At 37.3% G+C, this 17,984-nt stretch overlaps 1 protein-coding gene across 1 annotated transcript in view; it reads right to left on the bottom strand.

The window, feature by feature from the left end:
* Positions 1 to 334: 334 nt before the first annotated feature.
* Positions 335 to 17,984, bottom strand: part of LOC122664642 (structural maintenance of chromosomes flexible hinge domain-containing protein GMI1) — a 38,192-nt gene continuing 20,542 nt past the window's right edge. Inside the window, exons 15-37 of the mRNA XM_043860554.1 lie at positions 17,301 to 17,391; positions 17,142 to 17,176; positions 16,192 to 16,267; positions 15,907 to 16,089; positions 15,562 to 15,720; positions 15,276 to 15,297; positions 15,059 to 15,173; positions 14,855 to 14,971; positions 14,411 to 14,731; positions 14,189 to 14,304; positions 13,059 to 13,236; positions 12,846 to 12,954; positions 12,541 to 12,635; positions 10,279 to 10,377; positions 8,726 to 8,792; positions 7,035 to 7,120; positions 6,650 to 6,931; positions 6,422 to 6,571; positions 5,961 to 6,078; positions 3,842 to 4,058; positions 3,564 to 3,755; positions 3,060 to 3,380; positions 335 to 777 (exon numbers count right to left, since the gene is read on the bottom strand). Coding sequence (XP_043716489.1) covers positions 501 to 777; positions 3,060 to 3,380; positions 3,564 to 3,755; positions 3,842 to 4,058; positions 5,961 to 6,078; positions 6,422 to 6,571; positions 6,650 to 6,931; positions 7,035 to 7,120; positions 8,726 to 8,792; positions 10,279 to 10,377; positions 12,541 to 12,635; positions 12,846 to 12,954; positions 13,059 to 13,236; positions 14,189 to 14,304; positions 14,411 to 14,731; positions 14,855 to 14,971; positions 15,059 to 15,173; positions 15,276 to 15,297; positions 15,562 to 15,720; positions 15,907 to 16,089; positions 16,192 to 16,267; positions 17,142 to 17,176; positions 17,301 to 17,391 — 3,426 coding nt within the window. The 3' untranslated portion in view covers positions 335 to 500. The remainder of the gene's footprint in view (positions 778 to 3,059; positions 3,381 to 3,563; positions 3,756 to 3,841; positions 4,059 to 5,960; positions 6,079 to 6,421; positions 6,572 to 6,649; positions 6,932 to 7,034; positions 7,121 to 8,725; positions 8,793 to 10,278; positions 10,378 to 12,540; positions 12,636 to 12,845; positions 12,955 to 13,058; positions 13,237 to 14,188; positions 14,305 to 14,410; positions 14,732 to 14,854; positions 14,972 to 15,058; positions 15,174 to 15,275; positions 15,298 to 15,561; positions 15,721 to 15,906; positions 16,090 to 16,191; positions 16,268 to 17,141; positions 17,177 to 17,300; positions 17,392 to 17,984) is intronic.

The following is a 17,984-nucleotide window of genomic DNA, read 5'->3' as shown; positions in this document are numbered from 1 at the left end:
TATGTTGATTACACAATTGAGTACAAAAAATTAGATTTTCAATTTAAAACTGATTTCAGTTTCCTTCCTTTGACACACAACTAGACACAGCCTATGGTCGATGGATCTTTTAGCTAGAGGGGCTCCCTCCATTTGTGGTAGCTACATTGAGCTAAAATTTTGTACACATACAGTTCTGGGCTTCTGTCTTCGCTCCTTCAATGAAACCAAACTGTCATCAGGAGTCCCCATGCCATGCTTATAACCAGGCTGTTTTGTTTATGTGACCATCGCAATAGATTGCCCATTAACCGCTTTTGTATAGATGGCATAATTTAGACTTGTATACATGGTATAAACTAGAGTCACAACTTAATCCACAGAGGGCTCATATAAGTATATATTTACAAATAAAAACATAAATAAGGTTATGTACAAAAATTACCAGGAAGAGATACTTACAAAATCTCTGTACAACATCAACAAAATCATGAATTGAAACAGAACAGGGACAAGACTCCCTAGTACTCTTCCTTTATGTTGTTGGGCTTGTACTCTAACTGGGTTCCCCTTACCAGCGGCTCCTTGTAATCCATTAGTTTTTTGTACCATTCTTTCTTCTTTTGGAACTTCTTTACTGCTTTGCCGTGGGCTCTGCTTTCTCTTGTTAATTCATCATTAGTTGACACCAACTCCAACTTTTTATCTTCGATCTGACTCAGATTTTCAATGGTTGTGTCTGTAGCAAAATCCATTGGATCTTCTGGCATGAAAACAGGAAAGCATACTTCTGGTTCCCTGAATAGAACAGAAAACTGATCCAGGTTGAAATGTGTGGATTTGGAAGCGGATTGAGAAACCAAAAAAAAAAGTTAAGAGAAGATAGCAAGCTTGCAACTAGCAAAACAAAACAACACCCCCCCCCCCCCCACATTCCCCTCATTTATGTGGCAGAGAAAACACATGTACCAAATGCAAGTAGCAAACCAACCCCAACATCATCCCCCCCCCCAAAAAAAAAAAAAAAAAAAAATTGAAACTAAAAAAAGGTAAGAGAAGAGAGCAAGCTTGCAACAAACACATCTTTGTCAAGTTGCACCAAGCCACAAACAGAACTTTCATGGATCAGAAAGTAGCTGCATTTTATTGAATCATTGGTTGATCACCTATCTATACACAAGATTTCATGCAGAACTGCCCCATGATCATGGACTACTCAAGAAAGTTTCACAAAAAACAATGCTTAAAAAAAATTTACAGTAAATAATTTTTTTACTTTTCAATATATGTGATATAGTTCAAAAGAACAAGGCGGCCAGCAGAAAAGCAGGCCATTAAACTAGACCAAGAACGGATTAATAGGCTTAATTTGAGTGCCCATTGGGTTGTATGGGTCATATGTTCATATTTTAGGTCTACTGTTGTTATGGGCCAATTCTATAAGCCCACATAATAGGGGGATTGAATTCCTATATGGATTAAATAGTTAATTTCTATCATGACCATATAAGACAAACCTGACCTAAACCTAACCTAAACCCTAATTTTGACCTAAAACCTCAAATCTGCCTCCATCGAACCAGCAGTTCTACAGATCCTGGTTGAACTGGCTCCTAGTAGGTCTCCTACCTATCTAGGACTACATTAGAGCGGATTGACCACAGAACCTCGTTAAATAAGTGGAACGCATTAGCTGTCCGCTGTCAGGTTGGGCAGTAAGGGTCAGAGAAGGGCAATCATTCATTCTTAAAACCAGCATTCTTAAGATCAAAGAGTCGGGGGAAAAGGGGAGAAAGCTCTCCGTTTTTGTTTCTCTTGTAGCTGGATTCTCCAAAACCACAAGAATCCTTAATATGGGATTACCACTCAGCACCTTTTTAGATTTGAGAGGAGTTGCTCTTTGAAGAGCACAGTACGATGAATGTTGTAAGCTGTGTTCGGGGGAAATTATTGTCTATCGTTGGCCTCTATGGTAGAATCAGTTGAGGAGGCTTGAGAGGCGGTGGTTTAACCTATGGTGGATGTCAGCGTTTTGAGTCCCTGCTTATTATCTCCAGCTCGTGAACTTAGCCGATTCAAAGGTATATGACTGCACCCAATTTTTCCGATTTGGCAGTTCAATCTCTGATTTACCATTTATGGACGTTGATTAGATCCTTCCATTTAGCACTACATTAGGATGGCATAGCCTTAAAGTTAACAGTGAGATTCAAACGAGGAAAGGCTTATGGTGGACACCTAGGCACCTGGAGATGAGGGAAGGGCGGAGTAAGTGACAAAATGATTCAGGGAGTTGAAAATAAGCATAGATCCAAAGATTCCCAAATAGGTCAACCTTTCGAACTGCTGCTGAATCCATGGGCAGGTAAGAAACAACCTGGCGAACTGAAACATCTTTGTAGCTAGAGGAAAAGAAATGGGAGCAGCCTAAACCTTGAAAATGAGGTTGTGGGAGAGTAATACAAGCGTCGTGCCTTCTCCACAGTTAGGTGAGAGGCCTAACATATCCTTCCTTCTTTCTTCTTCTCCTCCTTCCATTAAAGTTTCAGATCATTGCTGGTGTCCTACACTAGCAACATACTTGTCCTAGTTTCTATTTTCTACACCCTCTTCCTACCTTGTTTCCTTAGATACTAATTTCATTCCCTATTTTATATTTTGGTTTCACTTGCCATTTCTTATACTAGTTGGTGTTTTTCAGTAGTTACTAAATCTGAGTTTCTATTTTCAGCAACTTACTATTTTGGTAACCATTTGATTTCTTCAAATTTGGTTCCTACTTGCTATATCTCTATAGTTACTTACTAAATTTGGAGTTGCTATTTCAGTAACTTTTAATTCTCCATTACTAAATCTATCCTATGTTTCTATTTTGGTGACATGATATTTTTGAGAGCCGTGAAGTTTAGCAACTAGCTATTTTATGAGTTTCTAAATCAAGGGTGCTATTGGGAAGTCGCTAAATTTTTGTTTCAATTTTGAGTCCCTAATCCCTAGAGTCCTGAATTACATGGGATTATATAACCCTAATCTAGGTGATTAGAATATCCCATTAATATGGATAGAGTGAAAGCACATACCGATATCCAAGAGAAATGATACCATTGCCTTTCATAATCCCACCATCAAGAGAAATGGCCCCATGCTTTATACAGGAGTGAGCTCGCTCCATGTCTGCCCTTGTCTCAAACACTTGGAGTTCACCAAAAAGTAGATAGAATAAAGTTTCACGAAGACCATGTCCTGCAATTGTCCTTATATGCAAGTAATGAATGTCTGGGTTGATCATATTAACTGCATACCCTAAGAATCCATGTGGGATCTCTCCAGTCGGCAGAAGTGGATCCGGCAAGGCTAGCTTCCTCGGGGGATTTTTGCTTTCAAACTCCCCAGTATAAGGCCTGTCAACAAACCCGACCAATTTAGACTTTTCTGACAGCACATGGCATTCCCACAAATACATATTTCTTGCAAGTTAGTATGCATTTTGGAGCTCAGAGGGGTAAAAAAAAAAAAATGAAAACAAAGATAATTAGTCATTGTACAACTGTTCTGTAATAGATATATAAAAACACTCAACACACCTTATACCCTCAAGGCATACGACAAGAAACCGGCGGTTAATTGATATCCCCAGTTCTGTAGCTGCTGCATGAAGAGCATGTCTGCGATCCACTTTTCCATCATTTTCATACTTTTCAAGAACACTTGCCGCTGCATAGGACTTGCAAACAACTGCAAGCATGTGATCTTCACCCAAATATTCTGCAAATAACCTTTAATTTGACAAAACAGGGGTGGATCATGTTCCATGTTGGCAAAAAACAGATTTGATGATAAAAAGTAAAATGAGGGTGGTTACCTACTAATGGTGATATCATTGACTGTCCCAAGAAGAGCAACAATGCCAACTATATCTTGCTTTAAGTAAGGCTGTGATTCTAGAAACTGATTGGTCTTTGAAAGATTACAGATTACAGCAGCAGCAGTATCACCTTCTCTTTCTATCCGCTTTGATATTAACTCTTTCCCATTCACTAGATAGTCCAGTTGGTTAGATAACTTAGGTTCCATTATAGCTGTTACATGCATCAATAGTTGAAACCCATTTGTGTCAATTTACCAAGTTCCCATGTTTTAATACGTTGCAACGATATCTCCGACAAGCAACTATAATAAAGCCACTGATTTCAAAACATATACAGTGAAAGAGTTCAGCTATTGTAAACAAATCATTCTCCCCACTAAAGAGTGAATGCCCATACCATCTTGACATGTTGCATGAGGGAAAAATGCAGATAGAGAAAATACTCCACGATTGTGAGCAGTGAACGTACAACTACAGTCTACACATAAGCAAATGATTAAGTGGAGTACTTATACAAGGGGTTCTATGCCAAATTTCCAATATCCAAAAAAGGAGTAGGTGTTAAGCTGACTCCAGCCATACAATGGAAGAGGCACTCAAAAGCATTGCATTTATGCAATGGGGGAACTTACACCAATGCAAAAGAATTGGATGGGAGGGGAGCACAACCTGGAGCAGGTCTTACTTTGCAGGGTTCCAGGATGGATCAATTGGGGACAGTCCAACCATTAGCACTCTTGCATAAAAGTCACCACTTTCAAGACTCAAAACACACATCTGCACACAGGCACCCAAGCTTTTATCATTGAACCTAGTGATGGCACCTCCACTTCTAAAGGCAAGGGTATTAATTTGATTCCAAATTTGAGGATAATATGTGCCTAAAAAATTTACAGACAAGAGCTTCTTTGCAACCATAGAGGGTATGGGTCTAAAGAGGACTCTAATTCAACAGTGATGCACACCTAGGAGGATGGCTACTCTTATTGACCCCCCTCCGAAAAAAAGAAGACTGGTTCCCTAGGGTAGCAGGTCAACAGTTTTCCAAGTGGCAAAATAATACTTGTTTATTCCTTTTGTGTAATATAAAGGAATAGGTTTTAAAATGTAAATAAGAAGATAGAATCTTCTTCCTCACGATAGAAGAGAAAGGCGGAAAGAGTTAGTTGGCTGTAGATGAGAGAACTCTTTCGATTCTAGTCCAAGTGGTCTGAAATTTTGGGAGGAGTTCAGAAACTGAGGGACCAGTTGATCTTACCAAGCAACACTTGAAATAGAGGTCAAAGATCAAAGAAAAATTATTGTAACTCAGATCTAACACAAGGACAGGAACCAGATTCAAACCTGAGTTACAGTTTCCGTCTCAGGTGGTATCTCACTCTCCAAGTATGCAATATAAGTCGCCCTAGAATAGTGAGGTGAATCCCTAAGTTTCAAATCAAACGGTCTCACAGCCGGAGGGTTCTATAAATTTCCAGAGGGCAACAAAACCCACATCTAAATAGGATAGCAGTAGGTAAAAAAGAAACAAAAACCTATTCAAACTCTAAAACTGAAATAAAATTTGAACTCAAACTCTATCGTAACCTAAACAAAATTCAAAATTAACTCAAACTCAACTTCTAACTAATGAATAAAACAAATACAGATAAACCTAAGACTAGATCCAACATTTAACTGCATAAAAAAGTTGAAAAACTCAAAAAGTAATCAATTAACAAATGTAGAATTATGAATAAGCATGAGCAAATTTATAGGAAGAAGTGACACTAGGTAAGTTTATTCTGCCGGATAAAGGGATTCTTTAGAGAAGCTAAGGAAGAGGCTCCAAGGTTTATCAAATGAAGTAACTACTATTAATCTTAGAAAGACAATGGAACAAATATATCAACAGCAACCATTCATCTGAGATGGCCTTGATTCTTCTCAACCTTAAATAGGAGCTTTAACTTCAGATCCTTTGCCCACTGAGCATCAAGTTCATTACAGTCATTCCAATAATGTCTGAAAAATCAGATTATTGATTTTTCAAGTATACACTAAATATCCATTAGAAAGAATGTTTTACAAAGAAAAAAAAAAGGTAATTCACAGAAGATATAAGAAAGTTTACCACCTTGTAAATCATATATATCCTGCTCTATTTCTGTCTTCCTGTCATTGAGCATTTTTAACTTCTCCTCATGATTCCCAATCCGTAAGCCAATTCTAAAAACGTCGTTCTCAAGATCCTGCCAGATAATCATGAGCAAAGCATGTAATATGAAATTGAGAGGGAAAAAATAATGCTCAAAATCACCTTCTTGTCCCACTTCACAAAACAGAAAAAAAAAATAAAAAAAATCCGAAGACAGAAAAAGAACAAAAGCTACTTTCAAATGTCAGAAGAGGGGAAAAAACAAAAAAGAGGTAGCACCGTAGCAATATTGACTCTTGTCCCTATTAACTGAAATACTTAGGATTCAAAGAAAATAAAAAACAGATAGTGTAGTTATTAGATGGGGCATTTAAATGTTGGTTATTAGAGGTACCATAAAACTAACATCCAAAAGGTGCTAAGACCTATTTGTTTACCTTCTCATCATTTATGATGGACTTCACCAAGGAATGAATATCCTTAGGAACATAAAGAGATGAATCTGGGAGGAGTGGGAACGTTACATCTGAATAATGAGATTCAATGACTTCACTTGGCTCAACTTTTGGACCTTGTAAAGTATGAATCTGCAAGAAAAAGAATTCAAAACCATAAAGCACAGTTTGGCTTTGCAAATAATGCAACCAGTGTTAAATGGATGTAACCTTGAAGTTCATATGGAGCTCAGGGTGATGAGAGTGAGCAACTTCAAAGTGGAAGACATTTTGTCCGGAAGGAACCTTAATAACGGGAATGGTGCATCTCCCATGCCTAAAAGTGTAGTGTACTGGACCATCTATTTCCAATGACCCTGATTTTATTGTTAATGTGTGAGATTGACCATATTTTACTTCATCATGTATAGCTTCATCAACAACACCTTTGGCATCAACAACTTCAAAGACAATATTTTTCAGTTGATAACCAGCAGGACAATATTCGGGTACCTGAACCAAATGCATCCAACAATATAAGTGGGAGACTAGACACTAAACTTAAAAAAAGGAGGTGGGGGGGGGGGGGGAAGAGTAGAGTAAAGCATATACTAACAGTAGACATAGTTCTCAGCTCCCGTTTCTCAACATGAAACTCTTTCTTGAATAGCAACTTCTCATCCAAGTGAACAGAAAGAGACACTGGTAATGTTTACAAAAATTATAAGCATTAAAAGTCATGTAAGTGAAACATAGAAATAATTTTGTACGCATAGCATTCTTCTCTATCTTAACTTCACTTTACCTTACTGAGACAAAGAACTCAAAAGTGCTATTCAAGATGAGAAAATGCAGATCCTTTAGATACAAATGACTTTCCAAAGGCATGAGACATAAAGACAAGCAGTTAAAAATATGTTTTCCAGAGTGGACCAGCAATATGTACAAGTGTTTAAAGAGCTTTCAGGATGCCTGATGGTTGTCCCATCAGCCACCCATTTATTTATCCCAAAGATAAAATCTGATGTATAGGATGGGAAAAGGGCTGTGCCGGATGTGGGAGACGGTGGCTCCCCCCACCATCCCCCCCAAAAAATCATTTCTTAAAACATTGATCTGTACATAGTTCCATACAATCCTAAGTTTTTAGGCTAAACTAGCTAGATTTATGCTCCCTACAAATAAGAGATATATTCCTAATCTTTCTTTCTGAGATTAACTGAATAAACTGTCAAAGCCCAAAGGAATACATTCCTCCAAAATGTAAGGAGAAATGCAAAAAGATTCCTGTAGAATGTAAAGCCTATATGATTTAATTATTAATCAATGCATCCAAGCAAACAATTCATGAATTTGGAAAAATTTAATGGTATTGCCAGTATGGTCCCATATTGGAATAGCTCACTCACAACATTTCAAACATTTTAAACCCTGACAGGAGTTCATAAATGGTAATAGTCTTTGCAAAGAATCACCATCATAAGGGACACTTATCAGAAGGTGTTGGAAAAAATACAATAAAAAATGGGGAAAATTACCTAGATCCACTAGATAAGAAAAAATAGGGAAAAAGAACAATACATGGGTGTGTGCGGTACGCTGCTTCTGCACCCAGACACAGGGACGGGTGAAATGATCACCGCACCCCTGGGAAATTCTGCCTTCCCATGGGGTCATGGAGGTCATTTCGCCCGCCCTGTGTCTGGGCGCAAGGGTAGCGCACCGCACGCACCTAGGTAGCGTTCTATCTCCCGAAAAAATATTACAAAACAAGAAGGTTTGACTTTGTTTTACACTTACTTTTCTAGTAAACCTACTAGTTTTGTAATATTTTTTTCTTATCTAGTAGATCAAGGAAATTGTCCCTAAAAATTTTCATTAACCATGTAGTACCAGACATGATAAAAGTTCCAAAGAGCAAGGCTTTTTTTCGAATAAGGCAATTCATTTGGGACCTTGCAGATCCATTTTATTTTCTATTCAAAGATCATCCCTTTGTCAAAGGGGCTTTTTACGTCCCAAACAAATCCTCATACATCTATATATAAATGTTGGTTCATCAAGAATAGGACTGAAAGGTAGCACCGCCACTCGTGAGATCCAACATCCAAAGAATAGACTGCCTTGTTGCCTATACCACCTTTTTCAATATCAAGAAACTCATGAGAAATTAATATTGGAATAGCTCACTTGCAAACATTTCAAACATTTAAACCTTGATAGGAGTTCATATATGGTAATAGTCTTCGCACAGGATCAACATCATAAGTGACACTTTTCAGAAGGTGTAGGAAAAAAAAGGCATACCATTTTTGCCATAACCCCCGCTAACTCTCAAGAGGCCACTAAGGTCAACACATCCTTCATCATCCACCTAAGTTGAAGAAAATAGCAATTAAGACAGGTAACAATGTTCAAGACATACTTCATTGAACCAGGGTAAAGCATTCTGTCTCAAGAACATAAGAAGATTTTTTCTTCAATGGTACCTATCTTCAGAGTTATACAAAAGAATGCTAGAAATAAATGAATACAAATATATGAACAAACATTTGCTCTTGTGATTATCGTATTTGTTAGCAAGAATATCATTTCATCTCAAATACAAGGAGATACCTTTCAGCTGAATATCAAGTCTTTGCACAGCTACACAGACGTGTTCATTGAAACACTTCAGTCGTGTAAAAAGTTCGTTACTCGGTTGACATAAGCATATATGTCATCCGATAAGAAAAATCCATCAGGTCCTCCACAAATGCATGGTGGAAACCACAGAATCATAATTTATAGAAGGTGATGGTTCCTCCTTTCAGGCATACTATTTTCATGTAAAGCATCAACATAGAAAGTTTTTTGCACAATATCATGATTGGTAAACTTACTAACACCACCCTGTACATTGATGCCCAACCCCTTGACAGATACCTTAACGGATCCCATGTAACATAGGAGATGCTACTGATGAAAAGGTAGCAAAGATTATCTCTGTACATTGATGCCCAACCCCTTGACAGATACCTTAACCGATCCCATGTAACATAGGTGATGCTACTGATGAACAGGTAGCAAAGAATTATCATAAGAGAACAGGGACAAGTGATATGGAATGGGTGATATGAGAAGTGCTGGTTAGCAACTTTCATTTTATCTCTACTGGAACAAATAGAGTATGAAGGGAAAAGATAAGATGCACAATTTACATGAAACAAAGCTCCAAGTGAGTAATGACAACAGGGACTGTAGGTTGATTGAGCACTGAATGGACAAATGAGGGTGTAACAGAGGTACAAGCCTCAAGGTGAGCCATGAAATGTTTGAATCATTTACTTTGTAACAATGAGCACTAGAGCATCCAAAACCACCAGAACAAACTCCTCTACTAGCATTTAAAGGACCCTTTTGTGACCATGTAGATCCTAGCCTTTCCTTCATATGCCTCGACCATAATGCTTGCACTTCAGTTTATCCCTGTCAATCCCACATCGGACCACCAATTTTACTTACAGACCCACACTTCATGAAAAAAATTGAAGGGTACTAACTGTCTAGATCACTCACATTGTATTGGACTGCTTTAACTAAATATTTAACAGCATAGAAACACACTCAATGCTGCAAAAATTAAAATAGAAAAACTACTCAACAACTGATTTTCGAAAAGTATGACGACCAAGTTTTGTTACATTATTACTGGATTGTCAATAAAAATGACAATTAATGGTTAATTGGTAATCAAAACAACAACAACTACATAGCCTTATCCCAACTAAATGGGGTATCGTTATCACTTATCACAACATAAATAAATTTAAAAAAATCTTAGAGAGAGCAACTAGGAAAAATACTAGAAAAAACCTCACCTTTCGCCGTGGACCTGCCCGGTCTTGAAAACAAAAACCATCAACATTTACATGAATTTCCAATCCCTTTTTGACATGATTCCCAAAAGCATCTAACATCTGGAAGAAAGTACAATAGAAATTAAAGAGATTTGAAACTGGAACCAAAGGAGATGCTTCTACCAATTTAATGTAAGCACATTATTGCAAATGCATCATAAAATTCCACTTCCCCTACCCCAACTAGAAAAGGAGAGAAAGGATTGAGAAAAAACACCATACAGAGAAAGCATAGGGATCTGGTACAAAGTTAACCCAGAAGATCACAGTTAATGTTTACTCCACTACCCATAATTATTTCTTTTAATGGTGGAATTCAGTACACTACCATTGTTTGGTGTATCTGTTCTCCTTATAATAAAAGCACTCATAGGGAAAAGAGAGAAAGGAAACCAATTTTCCATGACCCAGGATCCTGGAGTTCCAGGTTCATTCTAAAAACTAAACACCATTTTAGGCCATTGAGCACACACACAAACATAACATTATTTTCACATAATTCAGAACCAAGAAAATGAAACTTGACATAAGAAGCACAATGGGAATTGATAGAAAAAACAAATTAAATTCTATTTTTGTGGATCTAAATAGGACTAATAACAACAGAGGTGAAGTTACATTCATTCATTTCTTTCTTTCACTAAAGGTCTTATTGGTGGCCCATGTACCACAGCTTGGTTGGATTTATCTACTTCCTACCACATGGAAGGCTGATCTGGAAATTCCGACCATAGGATAGATAGATGACTAAGTACACACCAAGTCTTAGATTCCATGGCCCAACTCAATTCTATGACCCATTATTTTTCAATATTATGAGGTATCATGTATATATTCTTACGCTTCCATTTTATGCCTTCCATTGTCTCTGTAGTCTGTTAACATTGAAAGTTTCTGAACAAATGGAATTCACTTCGTGGCAGAAAGCTTTGAAAATAGATTTAAAAAAAATAAAAAAACTAATCTTAAGCTACTCAAATTTAATCATTTTTCAAAGCTTTACTCTGCAACAATGTGAATTGTTGAGTGATGTAACCCTAAAGGGTATTTTGGGGTTTTTTCCTCTATAGCCAACTTATTTAGTAGAGTCGGCTATGAGGGGGCCTAACTGTAATTCTATCCATTATCTCTTTATTATAAATACAAGGGTTTGGTGATCACATTGATCATTCAAGCATTCAGCCTTAGCACTGCTGTTAACATGGTATCAGAGCCATAAAATCTGATCTAGGTTTTCAGCTTCTCCTTCTTTCTTCTATCGCAAACCTCTCATCTCACCTTTCTTCTTCCACCTTCTCTTCTAAACCATAGCAGGGCAGCACTAATGAGGTGATTATTATGAATCTAGTTGCTGCCCTGTCTCCAACTTCGAAGAGATAAAAACATCAACCCTGCAAGGATGGATTAGAGTGCTTTCTCCCTTCTGCGAGATCAAGTACCGCTCCTGTGGAAGCATCCATCATTGCTTGCCAGATTGAAAAACAATTATCGATTTCAGGACTTAGGGTTTTGAAAAAAACCCTAAAAACCCTGACTTCATCGATTTCAGCTTTCCCCTTTTCTGATCAAGCTGGTTTTTGGAGGAGGTCTTCATCACCCTACAGGAGGATTTTGATCCTATCTGTGGCCTTTTCTGCCAAGTTTTTGGGGGTGATCTACATATTCTCTTTTTTTTTTCCGGGTTTTCTCCTAAAACCCTGACAGATCGATCTCACCTATCCCTTATCAGCAGCAGCTAATTTTTGGAGGAGTTTTTCACCTCACCAACAGAAGAACTCGATCCAAGTTTAAGCTGTTTCCAACAGCTGATTTTGAAGATATTGATTTTCTCCACATTTGAGTCGATCTGGTGTTTTCCTGTGCCCTAATGTCTGACACTTCTACGGTTACTTCTGGGCTTGATGGGCAGCCGCAGAATGAGTATCTTCCCTTTGCTGCTTCAATCAAACTTGATGGCATTAACTACCTGATGTGCTACAGGTCTACTTACTTAACTATTACTGGTCGCGGTCTTACCGAACACATCACTGGGACTGCCAAGAAGCCCTCTACAGCTTGTCTTCTCTAGGATCGATGGATTTCAAATGATTCCCAAGTAATGTCCTACTATGGTTTCTTATATCTATACTAAAGCATTTCTTGATGTGAACACATAACAAGAGAAACACATACAATTCAGACATCAGAGTGAAAACAACTGCTAAGGCACAGGTTCAAGATCACCTCTAATTTAATCTGATCAATCACATTCCCAGGAAGCAAGCTTCCATCCAAATTTGAGCATTGTATCCTGACACGACATAAAGGTCCCGGGGCAACTGATACAAATAAAACCAGTAATCTAGATGAGAAGAGGAAACACAATTTCCATATAAAACTAACCTTACTAGAGAACAAAATGCTCACCATTCGCTGAGAAGTACAGTAATATATTAGAGCCATCATTATAAAGTACAATACATTGACATGGGACAAGGACAAAGAGAAGTACAGTAATATATTCAAGCCATCATTATAAAGTACAATACCTTGACATGAGACACGGAAAAAGAACAACTCATCCTGAGAACTTATTACCAAGGTTGATTTATAATCAGGCCGAACCTTGTCTATGTCACCACTTTCAATCATCATGTCCTACACCATTAGGCAAAAACTCAAGCATTCACTTCAACAAAACCATATGACTGAAAGGATTCCAGATGAACAAACTGAAGAACATATAGATGTCTAATGCACACCTTGACCTTTAAAGTCATTTTATCGGATGAGAGTTCAACCTTCACTTTGTCAACAGGGATTTGTGATCTTCCTTTCATGTCTAGTTTGACCAACACTTTAGGAATACACGTGAATGGCATACGATTGCCATACACATCAAAACAAGCAACAGAGAGTGGTGGAAGACGTGAACCAACACTGTCAAATCAATAATATTTATCAATAAAAGCAACATTATGAGTAACTTAAAAAGCAGAAGCCACTACAAAGGTAAAATATGACAATGCCTAGGTGCCACCTAGTTAACCAGGCGATACTGTTGGGGGCTAGGTGACACTGGCCAAGGCAATGACAAACTAGGTAAGTGCCTGTACTGTCATTTTGACTAGATTACTGCCAAGCCAACAAAATGTCTGTCTGTATACTCTTCATTATGTTTAGTTTAGTGCAATGTATGTACACCACACATATGTGTTATATACTACAATTTTTTATTTGTTATGTGTGTTGGGGGGGGGGGGGGGGGAATCTCTTTCGGAAGTTTCTTATTTGTTTGGCAAACAGGTGCTGAATACCTGTCTATACCATATCAATGATAAAAAAAAAAAATTGTTAAAAACATTAAAACAAATCAAAAGAACAATGTTCAGGTGAAATGAGATGTATAGTCACGTATTTAAATTATAGGGACAATTTCTTACATCTATGAGATAAAACAATGATTACAAAACAAGTAGGTTTACAAGAAAATTAGGTGTAAACAAGCTCAACCCTACTTGTTTTGTAATTTATTTTCTTTTCTAGTAGATCTAGGCAATTTTCCCTAAATTAAATGAGTATGCCGATGTGCTTTTCAGCATTAAAATATATAAAATGTTAAAGAGGCTAGGATCAACAGAATGAAGTTTGGATCATTTGTACATGGGTAATGCGAAGGCTCTACCAAGGTGACAACCTAAGCTACTGATTACTCTTCCCAATCACCTAGGACCTCTCGATCACATTGACAGGGTATACTTGTATTCATATGTTGCAATTTACAAAACATTTTTTTTACAATATTCATCATTACTCATAATGAATTTCCTCAGATAATAAAAAGCAATGAAACTTTGGTAATGATAATATAAGATAGTTGTCTTACACATACCTCAAATCCTGTGAAAGGAACTTTTCAACATTTACAAGTTCCCATTTCCCAACCTTAGAAGATGATTTGACGATAACCTTTTCCTCACACCTCTTATCACCAGAACCAGGAAAGTTCTGAAAAACAAAATTCCAAGGCAGAGAATACTGCATAAGGAATATTGTATGATACAACCAATAGAGAAGAAATCCAACATACCTGGGAGTCTGGCTAAGTACTTACAGCAGAAAAAGAAAATGAATAGACACCAGATCTTTGAAAAAGCGGGAGTTTGCTCTCAAGTGAAAAGATATATAAGCCATGAAATCCTTTCCGTGATGAAGGTTGTACACGTTCAGCATAAATATGTTCACCATCTTCACAATCTTTACCATCACAAGAAAACTTGACTTTCATATACATCTCTTGGTCAATCTTCACAATATATTTTTGATCCAGAGTTTTTGAGGTACTCAAGGAGGAAAAATTAACAGGCCTAACAACGGCAACAATTTCTCGAGGAGGAATATGTCCAGCACAAACTGGAGCACCAACAGGTAATGCCTGAAAAATAAACATATTATGCCATTTTACCATTAAATAGGATGATTGGGGGGGGGGGGGGATCATGAGACATAACAAGAAATCATGACACATATAAAGTGGAACAAGCTTAAGTCCACATACCCCATCCAGCTCCAACTGCTGACAATGTTGAGCATTCAGCACGTCAATTGTTGAAGGAGCTTTCTGACGTTGTTTCTCGAGATGAAAATTCCACTCAGCATCGTTAATTGCTTCAAACTATTACAAATGATTCAGAAGAGAACTAGGCAAAAATCATTTCATCTAAATGGAAAAGATAATTGGGCTTATATATACAAGCATTACCTTCCCAATGTCAATCACACTAATGGGAATAGAAATAGAGCCACGAATATCTAAACTGGCATTTCCATCAGTAACAGAAAGTAAGGTCCCTTTGTCATCAGGGAGATCAAGTGGCCTATAAGGATAGCAGGCACAGGCAATGAGGGGAAAAATTGAAGGTTAAGAACAAATTATAAAACAATAACCCTTAAGGGATCAAGTCCAAGTAATAGCCTACCTGCAAATGAGGCGAGCCTCCCCTGTAAAATATTAGAGAAAAATAGGATTATTTAATATGACAGCCACAGAATTTTGTATATAGAAGTTTTTGTACAATTAATTCATCTTTGAGAAAAAAACATGCCAAAAGATTATGTATCGCAAGGGCACCCATATATAAGTGATATATGCGGTGCACACTTCAAATAGATTATTCATATAAGAATTGATAAAAAAAAATGTTTTATTTGCATGATGACAAACATATCATAATGTGCCTTTACTTTTGCAAATATGTTACTTACCACCCACATCTCCTTGAAATCCTTCGAGCAAGATATATTCCAGGGTTGCATATATATTGTTTTTATGGCACCCAGTTGCAGCCCCTTTAACAATTTTCACCTTCTGACCAGATCTCCAAGATGCCCCTTTCCTCCTTATAACCTTATGCACCCTTACAACTAAATGTCAAAGAGAAAAAATATTAGAGCAAACGAAATTCAAAGAATATCCATACTTATATAATACTGGTAATGGCTTGGGAATCAGATGAATTTTCTCGACAGAAATACAGGATACTTGGGAATATGCAACAAGTTTAAATACAAAAATAAAATGACTTTAAAATATTCACCAAATAAACATACCATCAGATGAGATACCAAGGCCCTTTTTGTTACAAGGGTTCACAACAAGAACAGGTTCATCATCACCACCGTCCATTTCCTCATCATATTTATCATGCATTTGAAATACCCAATCCTGATATTCTTTTTCAACCTGTAAAATACTCAATGCCTTTGCACCTCTATATATTTCAACATGTGTATCTACATTTCACAAAATTTTCGCATGATTGTGAATTGGCAGATCTGGGAATACCACAAAGACAATTAGAAAAACTAATATATGGAACTAATATCGACCATTACCATTCTCTTTCTCAGGATATCTGTTCCCGAAGTTCTTCAAAGCAGTGGTATAAGGATGATGATGTGCCAGATCAGTCTGCAAAGGTTTTAAGTTTATCAAATGCTGAGGTATGCATTCTTTCTTAATTAAATAAATGAGTAGTTATACATGCAACAATGGAAGGTGATGTTTCCGCATGTAGATGAGAGTATGAGACACAGACAAACCACCATCACCGAATGAAACACCTTGAAGAAAATTACACAAGGTAGATATTTCCAGCATAAGACTTGGGGCAATGGACCACCGGTTACTGGGATAAACAAAAATGGGGAAACTAGATCCCTTGGACAAATGCCCCATGAACCAGGGAAGAAACCTCTTACAACCCCAGTGATAAGAATAATGAACCCTGCCTAAGAATAAAATTTTCCCATCCACTTCCTCGATCTCTGACTAAAGCCAACTCTTGTATGCACATACTCAAAGAAGTACACATTGACAGGGTCACACATCATTTCCACCTTAACATCACAATCACTCCCTAGGAGCCACTACTCAATTTAGATTCGGAGCATTCATTTGCAACTATTTCTAGAAACCCCAATGACGTTTCATTGCTAGCAAACATAAATGATGCCTGCCAGAATAAACTTCTAGGTTGCTAAATAGTTTTAATTTCTGACTCAATGATCTATTGATATAACATTCACTCATAACTGCCAGGTTGAAGATTCATTAGGAGAATTTCAGGATAGAAGATAGAAACACCTTCCAGCACAGGAGCCAAGTCAAGGGATTCCCAACAGCAGCAATTAGAAGACATTAGAGAAAAACAGCCTTCATTAGTCTCGTGTTTAATACTCAATATTTTGTTATATATAATGGGGTGAGAAAACTCCTAAGACAACAATCTTATGCTCCAACAATTAACCTTAGTCCCACAACAGAACACAGAAAAGAGACTTACCTTTGAAGGTGTAGGATTGAAACCAGCATCAGTCTCTGAAACAATTCCCCAAAAAAATAATAATAACTCTAAAAGATAATAGTTAACAAGGACTTTAACTTTCAAATATTAAAAATAAATACTGATATTGTCACTAATTAGTTAAAGCAATCACTTTACCCACAAAGCACTTTATTCTCATGCAACACCTCTTCAATAACTGTGCCTTATCTCCTTTTTTTTGCTTAGGTTCCATAAAAGGAAGCCTTCCCTGTTATGAAGATGAAAAAATATCAATAATCTTCAGGAATTGTTTTCCCAAAGACAAAAATGCATCCAGCCATGGCGAGCTAAAGATCGAAAAGGAAAGAAACAACTCAGATTTGTACTAAAGGATCAAATATCCAATAAAATGGATAGAAGCAAACTAATCGAACTAGCTAGTTCTGGTTCTACACTTGTCCATGGGACAACAAAGCCAAATCACCAAAACAAAAGAATGGTGTCAAGCCATTCCATTTCAAGACTATATGAGCATGAATAAAACAAATCAAAGAAAAAATGGGCAAATTGTACAACAAGCTGTTGTTTTAAATAAAAAAATATTATGTTGGCCTAATTACGAACTCTTAAACTAATCAACCACACGCTAATATAGATGGAAATGGCAGCATAGAAGGATAGAATAAGAATTTGATGAGAAAAGAACATCCCAGTTCATGAGGCTCCCATTACTGTAGGGTCTGGGAGGGGCAAATGTACACAGCCTTAACCCCCACTTTACGGAGAGGTTGTTTCCATGTTGCAATAGTGCAACTTGATGGTTGCAATAGTGCAGCTTAACCATTGCGCCAAGGCTCGCCC

Source organism: Telopea speciosissima, chromosome 6 (genome assembly GCF_018873765.1).
Source record: "Telopea speciosissima isolate NSW1024214 ecotype Mountain lineage chromosome 6, Tspe_v1, whole genome shotgun sequence".
Taxonomy (NCBI): Eukaryota; Viridiplantae; Streptophyta; class Magnoliopsida; order Proteales; family Proteaceae; genus Telopea; species Telopea speciosissima.
This window is presented reverse-complemented; position numbering and strand designations above follow the sequence as displayed.